General features: G+C 34.4%; 1 protein-coding gene across 2 annotated transcripts; it reads left to right on the forward strand.

The window, feature by feature from the left end:
* Positions 1-1577: 1577 nt before the first annotated feature.
* Positions 1578-18258, forward strand: LOC130446365 (glycine receptor subunit alpha-2). Of its 2 annotated transcripts, none has more exons than XM_056782584.1 (10): positions 1578-1770; positions 1832-1932; positions 5614-5713; positions 8076-8230; positions 8294-8449; positions 12553-12690; positions 14705-14934; positions 17727-17852; positions 17911-18018; positions 18093-18258. In XM_056782584.1, exons 1-10 carry the CDS (start codon positions 1724-1726, stop codon positions 18216-18218), a joined length of 1287 nt encoding a protein of 428 aa, XP_056638562.1. In that variant the 5' UTR covers positions 1578-1723; the 3' UTR covers positions 18219-18258. The 2 variants fall into 2 exon arrangements, 1 of the variants encoding a protein (XP_056638562.1); XR_008910138.1 differs by having other exon boundaries at positions 1630-1770; positions 17894-18018.
* Positions 18259-20331: the final 2073 nt, after the last annotated feature.

The raw sequence follows: 20331 nt of genomic DNA on the forward strand, positions 1-20331 counted from the left end.
TTGGATAAAGAAATGTTTGCAACGAAATTGATCTCTCGCAGAGAAAATATTCCATGACCATTTGCAACCCACAACTATCAGCTGATTTATTTTTTTGATTTTTTTTTAAAGAACGAGAATAAATCATGGACAATAATTCAATTAAAGAAGAATATACTGGACGCTATGTATTGATGAGTTTAAAAAAAAAACGAAAAAAGGTTCATTTATACCAGCAGCAATATGTACGATATTATTTTATACGAAATAAGTTTATATTTCCTATTTCAAATAAACATTTGATTGAATATAATATGTTTTCTTTTTTCAATGGTAAACATTTCTAATCCACTTCGTATGAGATACTCTACGAACTTATACTTTTGATGTGATGTATGGTAGAAATAGCGATTTTTCTCAAAAATGATCGATTGTCAAATCGATTCGAGTCGCAGCCTGATAAATCGATTCATCAAAAAATCGAGATCTAAAAGATCAATTTCTAAAAAATCGTAATTTTTTTTAACATCATACATTCCACGGGACTTTACCATTGGATAAAGAAATGTTTGCAACGAAATTGATCTCTCGCAGAGAAAATATTCCATGACCATTTGCAACCCACAACTATCAGCTGATTTATTTTTTTGATTTTTTTTTAAAGAACGAGAATAAATCATGGACAATAATTCAATTAAAAAAGAATATACTGGACGCTATGTATTGATGAGTTTAAAAAAAAACGAAAAAAGGTTCATTTATACCAGCAGCAATATGTACTATTTCAAATAAACATTTGATTGAATATAATATGTTTTCTTTTTTCAATGGTAAACATTTCTAATCCACTTCGTATGAGATACTCTACGAACTTATACTTTTGATGTGATGTATGGTAGAAATAGCGATTTTTCTCAAAAATGATCGATTGTCAAATCGATTCGAGTCGCAGCCTGATAAATCGATTCATCAAAAAATCGAGATCTAAAAGATCAATTTCTAAAAAATCGTAATTTTTTTTAACATCATACATTCCACGGGACTTTACCATTGGATAAAGAAATGTTTGCAACGAAATTGATCTCTCGCAGAGAAAATATTCCATGACCATTTGCAACCCACAACTATCAGCTGATTTATTTTTTTGATTTTTTTTTAAAGAACGAGAATAAATCATGGACAATAATTCAATTAAAGAAGAATATACCGGACGCTATGTATTGATGAGTTTTTGAAAAAAAAAAGCAAAAAAAGGTGAATACCAGAATTTAATTTCTTCGATGCCTGACAGGGCTAGAGCCCTTTGCCATAGCAGAGGGAGTAATATCCGATTTTAGAATTACATAAATTGTTAGAAAAAGTAATAAAAATGAAGAATAACGTTTTTTTAAATGTGTTAATTTATAATTTTTTCTTTATTTTGTATTTTTTGTGAATAATCAATAAAAATTATTTCGTTTAAATAACCAATAAATAAACCAATCCTTATTATAAATTAAAGAAACCAATTTTAACACCAAATATAAGTGTCCGTGTTTTTTTGCTGTTGAGTTTATATTCTACTTCTATGTATTCATTTCAAAATTAATAGTTTCCGTATCAATTTTTGTTTGAAGTTGACTCAGTTATAATCTTAAATTTCGCATGGAAACCGGTGCACAAAATTTAAGTTAGAACATAAAATGTTAAAATACGAGAAACAAATTATTTATTCTGCATTTAATTATAACTAGAAAATCTCAAAATGGCCAGGAAAAAAATTATGGAACACTCTGCTATTTTGATAATATTGTAAGTATAACTGGAAAAAAAATTTATTTGCTCTATGATAGTTTACGATATCAATTTTTAGATCGATATTTGTTAAAAATATAATGGCTACAGTACCCAAGCCTCGAAATCCAGATGGACAAAATAAAACAAAGAATATTATTCCGGAAAATTACATTAAAGGTAAAAAATTAGGGTTTTTCAACAGTTTTTTTTTAAGAATCATAATATTCCTAGATCTAACGAACATACCATAAACACTCACGGTTATTACGGTCTTTAATTTAAATTGTCAAAGTATTAATATGTGCATTTACAGATTAAGCTGTTTTATTTAATTTGTTACAGTTAGTGGGAGTGGTTGTGCTAAAATGTCGGATGGACTAATTTAAAAAAAAATTAAATAACAAAGTAGTGTATTTATAAAACATACCATCGTTCAAATATTTGACTTAAAGTACGATTGTTTGTAAAAGGTATTCCACGAAGCTTTGGCCAGTATATACCGGGTGTTTATAAATAAATATCGGGGTTTTAACGTTTGTCAATATTTAATACATTTAATTTACAGTTATAAATGATAAGTCAAATGAAATTCAAACAGTTTCGTTTGTTGTCAAAAGAGGGCATGTGTACGCAATATTTATAGCGGTAATAGCGAAGATGGTGGCTGGTGAACAGAAAGCGGAGGCTAGATAGGAAGCAGGACGCTCGCTATGGGGTTTTTCGCAGTTAGTAGGTGCGACACGGAGGCTAAATAGGGAACAGAATGATCACAATGTATTGACAGCGTCCAAGAATTAAAAGATACATCATATTCCGAACTCTCCCACGCTTAAAAATTGTAATTTATATTATCAAATACACAATCATAAAATTTTCAAGGGCCCAATAGTATGAATTTAAATTACGATTTTATTTCCTTATTATGAGAAAATATCTGTTATGGAGTTAATCTGATCATAGTTTCCGTAGAGTCCTAACCATTTTTAGAAGATTACTCAACCAATCAGCTGATCTACATTTGGTTTGTGGTCAATGTCGTCGCTTATTTGCAATTCCTTTTTTTACCTTATCAAGCAATGATGTGTAATACTCTTCTGTAATTTTTTATTTTTTTAATAATAGACAATTCCATAGCTATCCCAAAAAAAACGATCGCCACCACTTTTTCTACCGATGAAACCGTCTTTGTCTTTTTCGCTCTTTGCAATCCAATATCTTGACAAATTTTATCTAAAGTTACTAATCGGTGCAAAAATTCGACTCATTTTGCTTAAATAGTCACAATGGGGCCCGAGAAATGTTCATCCGAATGCGCTTTTTGTTCGAAATCGGCAAACGCGACTCCAAACGCGCAGATAGCTTAAGTATGTATAATTCTTAAGTAAGTATATGATAAATACATTATTTTGAAAGGCAGATAACCTCTTCCGTATCTCTAGTCTTAACCCTTTACTTGTCCAATACCATTTAATGAAGGTTTTCGATTATATCGCTGGTTGTCGCAGTTTCAGACCGTCCCGAACGCTCATCGTCAATTAAGCTGATATGGTCACGTTTGGTTACAGCTGCTTAAAATTTTACAGTCATAAATAACGACTCACTTATACGATTGTCGAAAAGAAACAAAGCGTCCAAAATACCTGGAATTTCAGTGAAAATATGTGAAAATATATATTCCCAACTTGTGATGACATCTTAAAGTTGAGACGCATAATTTTTAGACGACCCTTGTATACTCCGTTTTATATCTTATTACACATTGTACAGTTTTCCGTCAAACAGGTTTTGGGGAGAGTACGATTTCCGTGGCGCCGCGATTTAGTAGGGGATTTGGCTTAATTAGGGCAAAATAAATCGAAAATGAAGAATGAAATTTTTTGATATCTCGCTTCGTTTTTGAGATATCGATTCTTAAAGTTATAATCAAACGTTAGTTCAAAATTCGCTTTATTAAACAGATGGCGTTCAATACTTCGTTTCAAATGAATATTTTATCACTTAAAATTCAATACGAATCTTGTAATTCAATAAACAAAAGATTTCAACTTCAAGTATCGATATCTGGAAAACGAAACGAGATCGAAAAATTTTATTCTTCATTTTGAGTCGATTTGCAAAATCCTTGTGCCCAGTTTTTAATCGCGTGTTCAAAGAAAGTCTATTGCATACTACACAACATGCCAGATAATGGATCTTTTACACATATTGTCCTCAGGAAATCTTCATCACATTAAACTGTAGAATCAGTCTAACTATTCTCAAACCTGATGCGTTCAACTTTGACACGCTGTATAACATTACGCAAGTCTCTTCCCATTGCAACATCAAAATTCCATACGAAAATGTAAACAATTTCCTAACCTCAAATTTTATTTTATATTTTGCAGTCAGTTTATAGGCTGCTGCCTTGGTTTTGAAGTCTGATGGGCCGGAAAGAGCACCTAGGCGATGGTGTACAAAGCTGTGGTCAGATAGAATAAAACATAAGATAACTAGAAATACTTGACAAGAGACGTAATATCAGCCGATCAGAAACTCATTTTTTCCTAGAATTACAACTGGCACGTAATAAAAATAGCACCAAACCGATGATGTTGAACTGAGAGATCTTGCACTCAGCTGAACTTCATCTACGCATGCTTTTGATCAAGAAATATTGCGTCTCGCATTGCATTGCACGTTGTATTGTATCATGTCAAGCGCCGTTAAAGTTACGTAGATGTGACAAGATCACGTGACAAACGGCAAAGTACAGTACTAACATAAATTATTCAAAAAATAAAGCGAAGCTTTCTATCAGTGAAAAAGGAAAGTACTTAGTTACGAGCCTTATACAAAAATTGACTTTATTATACACTTTTGAAAATTACAGTCTATTTTTTACTCATTTTTATCGCTCGTAGGAGAAAAACATTCGAAGCAATCATGATAATCCTAGTTCAATCGTTGGCTTATACATACATATTAAAGATGCGGTATAAATTTGATCAAGATCGGTCCAGTAGTTTCTGAAATATTTTTGTCAATGTTTCGAGAAAAAAGCTTTTGATTCATGCTAAAACTTTCATTATATAGTACGTACACTTCGCAATTGCCGCAACAAATCACTTTGTTAGTAATTAATTAGTAATTTAATAACATTTTCATTCGTATTATCATATCATTCCCATAAAAAACAAGGCCATATAAAAACTCGACGTGAAACCTGAACTAGATTTATGAAATAATTACGTCGAATAAAAATGCTAATACCAAATGTGGTTACCTATAAAGGGTCTTTCAAAACGTTCGCATGAAAGTTGTATCAATGCATTAAGCGAAGAAAATCGATTAAAAATCACCAAACAATCGCAAATTAACAATAAGGTTTAACCAATCAAAGCTTGTGGAACGTTTAAGTTCCTCCCTATCGAGCGGTCGAGAGAGCCATAAAAGTATTAAGCTGCTGCATTTTTTTCAACTTACCGCTCGATAGGGAGGAACTTAAACGTTCCACAAGCTTTGATTGGTTAAAATTGTGTACCTACGCCTTCCGACAGCTTCGGCCAATAGAAATGCATTTATTTTTACGATACGATATTTTCATTGGTAAACAGTGGAGATGATGAGTCCACTTGGACTGACGGTTTGTTATATTTTATACGGGGACTAAACATTATTTTTCATTTCTGAATTTGATATAATGCGACGCGTACTAATGAAATATTGATTGTTCCTTGCATAACTGTCTTCTGCAATTGATATTGGTAGAACTATAATAATAAATTGGGTTTTATGCCTCTCGTACATAAATATAAACTTTATGATTTTATCATCTATTTTTAATTGATAGAAAGTTTTTATTTACAAATTTTTCAGAAATAAGACCTCCAACAATGGAAGGAAAGCCTATTGAAGTTGATTTTAGCATTAGAGTAATGGATATCAATTCAATTAATGTGGAAGATATGGATTTTCGGTAAATACGATTATATTTGCATATCTTTTTTCGATAATAAATTTTTTCTATTATGTTTCATATATAATCGGATCCACATAGTGGTGTGTGGTTTAAGTTTACAGTTATGTGCTATACACAAATTTGCTGTATTCTTTTTTATTATTTTTGCTTCCCTTCATGTTGTGCCTCTTCTCTCAAGTGTAGTAACTATTATTTTTCTCCATGTCGCTTCAGGTTTTCCTCTTTTATTGTTTTTGTTTACTTTTGCTTCACATACTTTACTTTCTTCACTGAATCTTCCATTCTTTGTAAATGTAAACCCCACCAACTCAACTGTCTTTGCTCTATGAATTCCAGAGACGTAATTTCCAGATCTTGTCGTATTTTTTTATTTATTTATCCATCATTTTTTTGTTACACCTCTTAGACGTCTTAAATACTTCATCTCGGCTGCTTGCAAGACACTGTTTTGTCTATTAGTGAGGATCCATGTTTCACAGTCGTAGGTTGTTAATATTTGTCGGTAAATTGCTTTATAAACTTTTAGTTGTGTACTCGTATATCTTGAAACTTTTTCTGCTGTAATATGGCATTTTTAATGACAATTTCTGCGTCTTCATCAACTGTATTTTCTATTTCATACCGAGCCGATTTACACCATTTTGCGATGGGTTAATGCCCTTCGTAGTGGAGGTAGTTTAATGAAAAGGCAGCCACCGGGACCACGTCGCACAGTTCGAACTCCGGAGAACATGGAACGTGTAAGACAGGCTATTTTAGCTAGTCCAAGACGTTCAGTTTGTCAGCATGCTGCAGCACTACGAATATCCGATAGTTCAGTGCGTCGTTCGATGTGTGATTTTTTCTTGTGGTGTCTCGTGTGTATGGGTTGGGCGAACTGCGACAAGCTATAGAGCAGAACAGCTCAGATCGATCTTCAACTATTGGAGAGAGTGGAGGCAAACTTCAGAGAGCGTTTCCACATTTGTCAGCGTGATAATGGATACCATCTTAATGATATTGTTTTTCGTACATAGGTTAGTCAAATTACATGTTCTAAGAAACGTATTTCTGCCAATAAACTATTTTTAAACTTTAAAATAGTGGATTGTTGTCCATTTGAAAAACATCCGTTGCTCGTGGAGGACTTTTTGACGCATCCGCCAAACGTTATATTCTATTAACATAATGGAACAGACTGGCTTCACGATCTACGTCAAGTGAACGAGTTCGTAACATTAACCTCTCATTAGAAGGAAGTTTCTCCTGGGACTGTAGGCATTATAGGCGCTTCTTTGATACTTTATCTAGCCCTTCACCCCTTTTTATTTCTTATTATAAACATATCTCAGATGAGAATAGACACTTGGAATTTTGTGAAATCTTCATGATTAATTGTGATAAAAATCCAAATCTTCTCAATTAAGCAAACTAAAAAAATAGCTGATTTACGTCAAAATGACGGCCGTGGGGTAAAAAATCGACTTTTTCGTATGTACTCGTGTCAGCTTTTCTTGATTTTTCTGATAGTTCGGTTGTTTTGTACAGTTTTTCTTTTTCTTTGTGTTGTTAAGAGGACTTCATAGATACTTTTTAGATCTATTTCAGTGAAATTATTATAGTTTATAGCAGTTTTTTTAGTCAGTCAACTTTTTAGTAAGCTTTCAAGCAATTTATGAATGAATGAATGATTTTCCACTGTTTAGTTCAGGTTTTCCAAACATGGTTGAGTATTTTTCAAGTTTGCAATTTGATGAACCAGTGACATCTAAAAGGTACAAGGCAAAGCTTATAGCTTTCCATGGAGTTGATCCTATTTCAATAGATGAAAAGAAGCTTAGTCAGAATTCTGCTCATTTTCCACCAGTTTCCTATGTACTTGCTTAGAGACTATATTTACGGCTTTCCTAAACTAAGTACAACACTGCATATTCGAAACAAGCAACACCGCCACGTTTCCAGGAGGAAATTTCGCATTTCTTTAAGTAGTAACTCTTTAAGAAGCAAATTTTAAAGTCTAAAATCCAACAATTAACCATTAATCCAAACCACACCACAAAAACTCACGATAAAAGCATTTGTTTACCCCACGGCGGCCATTTTTGAATGGGCATCAGCTGATTTTTTTCAATTCCTTAGATTGCTCAATGGTGTAGTATTTAAAGACGAGGTACTAGACTCAAACAAAACACACCAAACTCCCCCAATAAATTCTTCATAAGTGATTCAGAACATTTTTATTGATCATTTTAGTTCCCACCTTTTTGTTTGAACCGACTTACTCTGATACAATAAACTATATTGAAAAAGTAGGTTTGCCTTTTGGATTGCAATTTTAATCCTCATTTCATCGGACTCTTAATATTATTTTTATTTACAGTATGGACATGTTTCTAAAACAAGAATGGCAAGATGCCAGAATCAAAATACCCGAAGAAATGTTCGAGTATGGAGACGATTCTGTTACTCTACCGTCTCAATTTTTTGAGAACTTGTGGCAACCCGATTTATATTTTTTAAATTCCAAAGTAGTCGGTAAGTAGTTTTAGTAAATATTTTAATGAAGGCTCGATATAATTCTTTATGTGTATCTTCTAGAAATCGCAACTTTAACTCACAAATTTTCTTCGGTCACTTTGTTTAAAAATAAAACGATCAGGTATGCTGCTAGGATGCACGCTATAGTTGCTTGCCAAATGGAATTTTATCACTATCCCATGGATACTCAAGTATGTCCAATAGCAGTAGAAAGTTGTAAGTTTTTATATACCCAGATATTTATACGAAATTTTAGTAATACACTATTAACAATATCTACGGTTACCTTCAAGAAAAATTGACTTATTTGTTGCTTCCACAAAGATTCTCGATTTGTTTCATCTTGCAAAATAATCAAAAAAGTTTCATCTACAAGGTATTAGCACAAAAATTCCAAGAAACATTTTTTTAAGCTAAATCTTTTTTTGTACCTCGTATATGGATTTACGTCTAGGCCTGTGAGGTCCAGGCCTAGGAAATTTGTTGAGAATTGATCAAATTGACAGGTGACCCAACCTAGACCCTATCCTTACCTCACACAATTTTGTTTTATATAGAGAGTCAAAGTTGGTAACAATGTTCATGTTAATATTTTTAATTTAGTTAAGTTGATAGGCGATAAGCACTTTTTGATATGTTCACGCGACAGCGAAAAAGTGAAATGAAATGGCGACAGTCAAACGTGATCCAATTTGTAATCTCAAGAATTGTTAAGTATCGAGCAACAATACGACGATTGTTTAGCAAGAGTTTTGTTAATTAAAACAAGTATTATCAAACGATTCAAAAGGTACTTTTTGAAACTCTGTTGAATAAACAGAATATTTTGTCAACTTTGGACTTCATCATTTCTCAACAAAGAACCCAAACCCACTGAAAATAACAACAAAATTCAAATTGATTAATATAAAAAAAATATTTATTATTTATCTATCTAATAATCCGATCAATTTAGACATTCCCATCAAGCGGAAAAATCAGTAATATTGTTTCAAATACAATTGAACATAGAATTTGAATGTTCCCAATCATTTCCGTTTATGGAAAAAATTTAATTCCAGGTCAAAGGTTTTCGTAATTTTCAGCGAAACGGTGAGTTTTATCATAAAAATACCTCATACAAAAATTGTAGATCATAAAATTATCTACAAAAAACGTATCAATACTCTTTTTCCTACAAGCCAATGTTTCTGAGATATAATGATTCAAAAAGTTGTCGTATTTAATGGTTTAACCAATATATTTTCAGCAGTAAACTTTTCTTACAACATTGAAATGAACCGAGAGAGATTCGTTGGTTAAAGTTTGGTAGGACTGGAGGATTCTTTTAAGGAATTTGGTTTATTTGATTAGGCCCTGATATAGGAATTGCTCCTCTGCAGGGCTGAGGAGGTTATGATGATTTTATTGGGATGTGTTTGTCTAACTATTTCTAGCGGGGCATAATTGCCGAAAATATGAAGTGGAGCTTGCAAGTAAAAACGATTTTTTTGAGTGGTTTCATTATTTTTTTTGTTTTTTTTTAAATTTGTTTTTTGCTTTTTTTTAATTTAATTTGGGGTGGGCGAGACTTGTATTTATAAGAAATTTCTGTTGACTGGTGGGAAGTGTCATAAGTTCATTAAATAAATTATCAACTGACGAAGATGTTGCTAAAGTTCGACGATGTTGGTATGCAGGTTTGGTGCAATCATTATGGCCATTAAATACGACAGTAAATCTGAAGCATATAACTTTTACAACTTTTTGAATCGTTATATCTCAGAAACGGTGGCTCGTAGGGAAAAAAGCATTGATACGTTTTTTATAAATAATTTTATGATCTACAATTTTTGTCTGAGATATTTTTATGATAAAACTTATCGTTTTGCTGAAAATCACGAAAAGCTCATATTTTTACCCGACTGCCTCCTTTATTACCTTGCATCTCCAGAACCGCTAAACTGATTTTCACATTTGAGGTATCGTTAGATTCGTTTCATTAGCCCAAGTGTTCTTAGATAGGACACATTTAAAAAAAACCAAAATGGCGCATTTTGGACGCCATGTTGTGAGGTAAAAAAATTTTTACTACCAAGCATATCGAGTTGGGTATCAAAATGAAGGATTTTAAACACTGATTGTAAATATGTATATAACTTGCAGTTTTAATATTAAATGGAACGATAAATAATAGACGAAATATCTATGGTGCCATATTTAAGTCTCCGAAATGTACATTTGCGGCCTCAGCAATATTTAAGAAAATGAAGCTATATTCGGCGGAGTAAATGTTTTACTTTTTGGAGATCTTATGCAGTTGCCTCTAGTGTCTAAGGTTTCTGGGGGATCTTTTTGCTTTCGTCAGCCAGAAAGGTTATCTGCTGAAATTAATCTTTATTTATTTTACTTACTACTTTATTCAGTTTTTGTAAGTTGCCCCAAAATATGAGGAAAGCTGGAGATACAACTTTTGTGGACATATTAAACAGTCTTTGCGTTGGAGAACTTACAATGCAGCAGTTATCTATCATAGAAAACCGCAGAGTACCGTTGATAGGTCCATTTGACGATGGAGAAGCTGTCAGAATTTTTCCAACAACTAGACTGGTTGATGCATATAACGCGACTATGACGGAAAAGTTAGAAAAACTAACAAAAGTATACACCGTTAGTGCTGTAGACATCTCATTGGATCCTAAAACATATGGTCAAAAACCACGAGAGGAATACTTACCTGAAGATCCCAATAAAACAGGTGGTATACCAAACCAACTCAAATTAGGTGTAGGCTCTCGAGCTATGCCAAGACGGAACATCAATGTTAACTATGGGCTGGTTAACGGTGCTATGGGTGTTATCCGACGAATAGATTGACCAGCACTACGCAGAGAGCAGTTGGAGCTGAGAGAACTGCCACAAGCAGTATTTGTGGAGTTCGATGACCCAAATATAACAGGGAACCGACCTGGTATTGGAGTCCGGATAGAAGCTTGTGCTACAGAATTTGATGCTTTATGTGGAAATGGCAAGATCGAGCGACGAATGCTTCCCTTAATTTTATGCTGGACAGTGACGGTGCATAAATTACAGGGCACAACTTTAGACCGAGCAGTTGTAGATTTAAGTAGAAATTTATTTGCAAAAGGTCAAGCTTACGTTGCTTTGAGCAGCGTGAAGACTCTCTCCGGACTTGCTATTGGTTCTCTTGACACTAACAAATTGCTTAATCAACCACACGACACAAACTCATTCAAGGAATTAATCCGGTTACGTAATCTTAACTAAAAAGACAAATAAAATAATAATTAAAAAAAATCAAAAAAACTACAATTAAAAATCAACTGAAAAGACTGAAACAAGACGAAAATTCAATGATAAGGTATTTTAAAAAAATAATGATTAGGCACTTAAAACCAGAAACATAAATTGAAACAGTACCAAACCAATGTATCTGCATATTGTACACTTAGAATATCAGCACGGTAGTTTTTTCACTTTTTTGCAACATTATAAACAGAATTGCAGTCGGAGGCACGAAATTGAATGCTATGATAAATTATTATCTCTTTGTGCATGCCTCCGAAGTTATTTTCAAGCAAAAATTAATGGAATCCATTTTGTTAAAAAGTACAAGCCTAAATCCGTCACTGGGTTTTCATAGCATGCCTAAAACTGCATTTCTGCGTTATCAGCTATTCAATTTTTGTATGGAAGGTATTTAGAGGTACGGAGAACCGTCTTGTATGGGGGATTAGTTGAAAAAGTGTCCAGCTGTAAACAGCAAATTATAATACGAGGACTCGTCAAAATATCTCTAGTGTAGCAAGTGGAAATGATATGAATTTAGCAGTTATATATTTTATGTACAATTTTCGAACGAATTTGTATATTAATAGTTCATTCGAAATAGTTATGACTTTCAAAAAAGAATTTAGTTTACTATCCTACTCTAATAGTTTGTGGCGCTCTTTTTAAAATTCTTCCACTCGCTACTATAGCGCCACCTTAATTTGCTTCCTTTAAACAGACACTTTTCGATACACCGAGATGGTTCTCCTTACCTTTACCATCCATAAATTTAAGAAATAGATTTTACAACGTTCTTTGATTGACTTCAAAACACAACACATTGGAACCATCCAAAAATGATCGAGAGTCACTATGATCAATTCGTAATTTCTATTTGCTAATTTTGTCATAAATTATAAAACAAGGCTGTACCCAGAAGTTGGGCTAGGGGAGGCTGTTTTAATCAAATCAACCGTAATCTTCGTCCGTGGAAAAATTTACGGGTGTCAATTTTGAGAGAAATAAAATATAATATTTCTTAATTTCAGTTTCCTACAATACCAATAAAATGTTATTAAAATGGCATGGAGCTGGTGTAACTATTATTCCGGAATTAAAGCTGTTACAATATAATATTCTTCCACTCATATTAGAAGAGACGCACGCTTACACCGTTGAGAAAAACGGTATAACCTCAAAAACAAATATACACTAGAAGTCGATAATCCGGCACGATCGGGACCGGCCCGATGGTACACGAACTGTAAAACGCATTTCACTTTAAAAAAGTTACGAATGTCTTTTTATTTTTTTGACTTTTGGCGTTTAGTATAAAATTTATTTCTAATGATATGGAAATAAATAATTTCTGAAGCACTGTAGCTAGAACTAGCTTCAGCAAAAGAGAAAACTTATTTAGTGATTATGCAGCTTCTGCCCAGCTGATTTTTTCCTTTTCTTCCGTTTCAACAAGATTTTTTGAGTAGGCTGTGGGTTTACTACAATGTTGATAATATCCTCATCGGTTAATTCTTGTTCAACAGGCTCATTCTCGTCGATTAGAAGCCCCCCCTCTACCTCATCTTCAGGCAGGTTTTTCAAGGGATTGTCAGCACTTTTAACGACATCCAAAACTTTGGTCAGAGCGTCTTGATGGTTTTCTTCCTGATCAGTCTGTAGAGTTAGGTCAGATGCAAGGTTTGCAGCTGGCCAAAGTTTTCTCCAGCATTTTTGGAGTGTTGTATTTCTTACTTGGTTCCAAGACAGTGCAATAGCATATACGGCATCTTTTACTGTAAACTTTTTTTGAAAATCAGTCATGCCACAGTCGGCATTTAACAGGCCTTGAATAAAAGACCTTCTATAAAAGCATTTGAAATTTTGAATAACCTCTTGGTCCATGGGTTGAATCAAAGATGTTACGTTAGGTGGGAGCAGAGTAGCAACAATATTTCCAGAAACCAGAAACCAGAAACTCATCTACTGGCGGGTGGGTTTTGCAATTGTCCAAAAGAAGGTTGGCTTTAGTACCTTCTGGTAGACCAAGACTTTTGAAGGATTCCTTGACCTCAGGTACAAAGTGGTGGAAAAATCAGTCTTTAAAGAGGGCGGTAGTCATCCACGCATTTGATTGAGCATCGTATTAGACGGGCAAGTGTGTAACATTCTTAGAAGCCCTGGGTTTTGCAGATTTGCCTATTACAAAAAGGGTCACTCGGTGGTTTCCAGACGCATTAGCATATAGCAAAACGGTTAATCTGTCTTTGTTTTTTTTAAACTCTTTTTCTCTTCCCCCAGCTAGTGTAGATGTTGGTAAACATTGCCACATTAGCCCTGTTTCATCAGCATTGTAAATCTGTTCAGGTGTTAAATCATTATCAGCTACGATTTTCTGAAACTCGTCTTTGTATTTTTCTGCAGTTTTGATTTGCTGAAAGGGCTTCTGATCCATCCATCAGAATAATTACATTCACTTTCAGCAACTCCTAAACCTTGGCCGAATTTCTTTGCCTTTTCAACAATCATTGGCCCTGTTAACGACTTTCCTTCAGAACCTACTGCACTAAACCATTTGAACAATACACTATCTAGCTGTTTAGTTGCTGTTTTTTAGTTGTTACCGATTAAGAAGCAAACTTCATTAGTTCATCTTTTTGTTTTTTAATGTCATAAATATTTGATGAGCCATAATTCATTAAAACATTTTTATTCTTGCCTTTTTCTAGCCGTTTGATGATTTCTAGTTTCTGATTGATAGTCAGTGTTACGTGTTTTCGTTTCTCGAAGACTATTAGGTTTTGAAAACATGGTCAGTGTACAGTTAAAACGAAAATCAAGTTTCAAAAGTTACGTTTACTGCGACTTGAAAAGACAAAACAACAATGCACAAAAAATGACGAAGACGCTTCGTGATTGATTAACGGAGCTGCACTGCACCTGAATTTGTTGTGTCAGCTAAGACTAACCGGCCTGTAATTGTAGCCGAACAATACCGAGCGCTTTCGGATGATTCCGAAGTACCCCGAAAACTTCCGAATAGCTCTCAGCGTTTTTATTTACTTTAAAGACACACTTTTGGAGAAAACCAAAATTTTTACTATTTTCCGGAGCGATACCCAACTATCGGGCATTCCGGACTGTTAGATGCCGGTCTAATGGACTTCTACTGTATATGTCAATATTGTGATAAAATTGTTGTAGGTAACTTTTCGCGATTACTAGTATATTTTCGATTTGAAAGGCAAATCGGCCACCATTTAATACAAACTTTCGCTCCGTCGACTTTGGTAGTGGTACTATCGTGGTTTAGCTTTTGGTTAGATCTGGATGCGATACCAGCACGAGTAACACTTTTAGTTACATGTCTACTTACCTTGGTTACAATGTTCACCGGATTAAGAACCGATATACCAGCAGTAGCTTACATAAAGGTAAGTAATAATATAATTTGATTTGTGCGCTATACTAGGGTTGTACTATAAGGAGGTGTCTCTTATTTTATACAAATAGAAACATTGTTTATTGTTTATACATCGTTAAAAATCTTACACTGTTCTCTATTTTTTCAACGAAGGCTTCATTTTTTTCGACACACTTTTGAAGACAGTGCTCTTGCTTTTGTGTCCTGCCAATCTATTGAGTCGGGGTCAAAATTCTTCAAACGCTCGTGTGCTTAACGGGCTACGTGGGGTTGAGTTTCACCTACTTCCTTCGGCAGTCGTCCTCTCCGGCGATTCCTGATTGCTCGTCCGAGTTTGGTCATCTTTCACAATCTCTGTTTAAGTCTATTGTCGTCCCAGGTTGCATGAAATCGATGAGGAGTACCCACTGTTGATCCCAAAAATACTTAGTGGCAGTAAACCAGAGTGACGCCACTGAGATTGTTTTGTTTCGGGGCTGTCCCGAAACAACCACGTTTCATCTACTGTGACGAGACTACAACAACGTTTCCTTATTGCTTATCCCCTCACATTGTTGAGAAGCTTGGGATTACTTTCAGGGCGTTGTGCCTTGAATTCGTCTCTTGCGGTAACCGAACATTCCTGTTTAAAGTTTTTTCAATTATGCCATAGAAAGATTCCGTTCTTCATCGTGAACTTCCGTGCGATCGTCAGCGAAAACTTTACACCACTTGCGGACGTGCTGAACGGTCATGCACTCTTCACCGTTAACTTCAGTCTCTTACCGATAACTTCCCCGCGTGGAGAAACGGGATTACAGCTCGAATTCCGAACTTGGCAGTTGCAGTGATCAACCCGAATCAATATTTCCAAACAATGGATAAGAAGACGAAGGTCATTAGATTCCATCTCATCGCCACTTACTTTTTTCCTCAATGCGTTAATAATGAGTTTTCTTTTGAAGTCTTCCATATTTCTTTTAACTTTTTTCCATAGTTTGTCAATATAACCTCTATATAACCGTAGGTCTTATTTCAAATTACTCTTTTTATCTATAGATCATTTGTTTTCTTCAATATCCTATTTTGTAATAGAAGTATGATTTTGTGTTAGATTTGAGCAAGAGTCGAGATATCGACAAATTCCTTATCATTTGCAGCCTGATCTCCACCGAAATATTTTACAACAGAAGCTGAGAAACCATCTGCATCGATCTCTGCGAAAGGAGAGTAGAGGAATAGTTCACAATCAATAAGCTTTTAAAATTGTGGAATCGTTGATGAAGCTGTTGCATTGAGTCATAAAAAATTTCTACATATTTTTATAACATTCTTCTCCCACAATTCAAGCTTTTTGAGAAATTCAAAATCTTCTAGCCATGTGAAATCTTCCTAGTTAAGTGAGATGCGTTCTTGTGAAGAATTTTATCAATTAAGGAAACTAAGATATGAAGTAAGACATAAATTTTGGTATGTTTTTACGACGCCTACCATAGCTAAGCCCTCAAACTTCTTTACATGAATATTTTCACATTCATTAAGCTTCATTAAGTGCTAAAAATATTGACGACAGTCAACTGAGCTGATCAACGATTTCAGTCGATTCGTCAAGGAAAAATAACTGCAATGGTCAAAGTTAATTTTAAGTTGAGCAGTTACATCATAGTTTCAGCTCTTTGCATCACTGTTTAGCAGAAAGTTGAACCGATTTAATAGTAGACATAATCTCAATTTTGTTATCACATAATATAACCATAACCATCTTCGTATGGTTTCAGTTGGGCAATAATCTTGGAAACTGCATCACCTTAACTCTTCTCAGCGTTGAATTTAGCGGATAGGCTTTTTAAATGACACTGGGAACAGTATTGGAATGTCGCTCAACATTTCCTTTACTCCAACTGAGACATCTTTCAGTTGAGTAAAAAATTAATTCCACTCTTAATGGAATTGGTAGGTTTTTGGCTTTTTGCTTAACCTAGCCTTGCTAAAAACAAAATGTTAACGTATGAATTGAACACACACGGTCCAGACATACAAGGATATATTGAAATATATTGAAATTGTCAAAATATTTTATTACTCAACATATTCTCCTCTTAATTGAATACATTTATCACAGCGAACCTGCAACGTCTGTAGACCTTTCAAAAAAAATGTTTCTTCTTGCCCTGCAAACTAGCTTTTATTACCTCCTCGTTGGAAGAACATTTACGACCTTTTGAACTTTTTTTCAGTTGAGGAAAGAGATGATAGTCGAACGGAGCCAAATCTGGTGATTAAGGGGGGTGTTCTAGTAATTCAAACCCTAAATCATGAATTTTTTGTATGGCAACATGAGATTTGTGTGCAGGTGCGTTGTTCTGCAAAAAAAACACCTTTGGATAGCTTTCCGCGTCTTTTCTCTTTAATTTTTTCCCGTAGAGTGGTCAGTAATGTCGAATAGTAATCTCCGGTTATTGTTCTACTCTTATCCAAAAAATCAATCATGATTACTCCATGGCAATCCCAAAAAACTGAAGCAAGAACTTTTCTAGCAGATTTTTAGACAAGAAACTTCTTGGAAGGAAACGAAAATTTTCATTTTTTCCAGATTTTTAGAGAAATTCCCTGACTTTTTCAGTAAATTGAAAATTCCCTGACGTTTCCAGGTTTTCCAGTTTTGTGGCCACCATGTTATACCTATTCAATTTCTCAACTTTTATCTTAAAATTATTTTTATTTTTCAATTTCAATAATAGGGGTTATATCCAACAATTTTTTGCAAAACTATTTGATGTAATAAATATTTGAAATCGTTAAAGCCACACTATATCGTTTTAGGCACTGGATCTTTGGATGGCAGGATGTATGATTTCGGTTTTCGCTGCCCTAGGAGAATTTGTCATTGTTAAAGTTTTATACGGAAAATATAACATTCTGAAGGCGAAAGAGGCGAAATTGTTGAAGGTCGGATCTATTTACATTCAGATGTACGTGATATTTGATAGATATTTGATTATTGTAGGATACTTCTTTAACGCAGTGGGCAGGTCCACCGTCGCCGAAGCGCGTACACAATTTTCGATACAAAAATATGGCACAAGATAAAATAATTCATGTCTATTGGAAAACGGTACGAAAATGAAAGACAAAATGAAAAGAGTTTGATCAGAAGAATTTGTTAATATGATTTTGTTTTGTTTTTAGGAAGATGGGAAAGAGAAAATCATGTGGAAAGAAATTGATCGTATAGCAAGAATAGTTTTTCCATCCTTTTTCTTTTTTTTCAGCGTTATGTACTGGACCATATTAATTTTTGGTAGCACTCATTAGAACACAAAAATTATTTAATTAAAAAACTATATACAGGTGATATCTTGTCTTATTCTAAAATAAACAAATGAAAACCTAAGATAAGGGATGAATATGAACACAAAAGACAATGAATAAAATATTTATTCATGAATAAATTCATTCACCAACCACTTTAGCCCCCACGAATCCGATATTAAATGAAAGGAGATCGTATTTAGAAGATTTTGTCATTTGTCTCTATTCACCCACAATAAATTCAAGAATATACAGTAATCCCACTTTAGAGCAGAATAGGGCAAAATTACACACGGGGCAAAAGTCCTTTTATACAAAATTATCTATCATTTGGCAACATAGTTTGAATCTACGCGCGTCGTGAATCCAGTGTTGTAACATAAACCATACCAAATACCTTATGGTGTGTTCGGTGGTCAGTAGCCAGCATTTTGAACATAGAATTATTCTAAAAAATTAAATTAAAATCAATATCCGTTAACACTTTCACTGCGTATCATATATTATGAACGGTGCTCCAGTGCTGATGTGGTTTTTTTTTGAAAACTTGACGGATAATGTACATTTAGCAAAAACAGCAAAAAATGAAACAGTTTCAAAAAAAGTTATATTAAAACTCCTAATGGCGTCAAACGCACAGTACGGGAGTTTTAAAGAAATTTGCGTATGACGCCATATGGCGTCACATAGAAGTTCTTCTGCAAAATTGAAAGATGAAAATATAAAGGAATAAAAACAAGTTTATTACTCAAAAAATTTCAAAAACTATTAAAAAAACAGATGAAAAAAAAGTGTATTGTTTGGTGAAGAACAAAATAAGGGCCAGCACATAATCCAGGTTTGTCTGCACAAATTTTATATTCCCACACGGTATCTTTTCTTCTTCTTCTACTACTTCTTGGAGATCTGTCGATCTGTTAATTCTGAAGCTGCCTCTGCATCTTTTCGTGAGAGGTGGATTGCCAACTATCTTTCCACCTTTTAGGTGGTCTCCCGGGAGACCTTGAGCCGGGCGGGTTGTTTTCTAGGACTATTCTCGGAAGTCTGTTCTCGTCCATCCGTCTTATAAGGTTGTATCACTGCCTCTTACGTTGTCTTCCCCCATCTCACAATGTCTTGTATCCCGCATTGCTCTTTGACATCTGTATTTCTCACTCTGTCTCTTCTTGCTTCTCAGTGTTTTCATCTCGGCCACCCTCAGCATTTGTTTCGTCTTGTTGGTGTCCTCGCGGACTTCCGTGCCGTACGTCTACGTATCTTTTCTGATTTTTTTTTTGAAAGCAAAAAACTTGTTTTTTGAGGTAATTTTAGAATATCTCAGAAAATAATTGTCGTATCAAAAAAAAACTGTAGATTTAGAAAGGGCACAAAATTTTACCAAAAAAAGGTCCTTACAACAATTTCCCCAAATTGCACCGTATTTCTGAAAAAAATTGTTGAAGGTAAGCGTTTTCGCGATCTGCATGGCACGCGGCAAGCTGCATTTCTCAACCAACGTTTTTCTTTTTTTGTTCACATACTCGTCGCCAAATTCGTGAGTGCAATCTATAGCACCAATGACAGTCGGAACGCGAAATTTTGAAGCCCAATCTGCCTTGGCCTGATCCATATCTTCAATAGTGCGTGGAAATTTAATCCAATCTTCAGACTTCGACACTATTTTATCCAATACACTTGAATATGTTCTGCTGACGGTACTTCTTTCAACCCCCATGTTGTTGGCAACACCACTTTGGAATCCTGGATCACTAACGTATCTCAGACAAATTTCTATCTTTTTCCGAGCAGTTAATCCTCCACCCCTTGCATCAGTGTTTTCATCAAAAAAGTGCGAAGTAAGAAAATCTACGTTTTCGCTCTCAAACTGTAATAGTCCCTTAGATAGATCGGGACTTATATCTCGCCGGTCTCTATAACGTTTCACAGCACGCAGGTTCATAAATGCTGCAATCTTTCGTGTACAAATACGACTGCAAGTCTGGGGTCGGGTTGACTTGCGAATGGGCGAGTATTTACTTGCGTTTATTCACTCCAAAATTGGCATTTTTCGGGGTTTTACTGGCCTCTCAAGTATTTACTCACGACTAAGAGTAAATACTTGTTTTATTCACTTCAA

Source organism: Diorhabda sublineata, chromosome 7 (genome assembly GCF_026230105.1).
Source record: "Diorhabda sublineata isolate icDioSubl1.1 chromosome 7, icDioSubl1.1, whole genome shotgun sequence".
NCBI lineage: Eukaryota > Metazoa > Arthropoda > Insecta > Coleoptera > Chrysomelidae > Diorhabda > Diorhabda sublineata.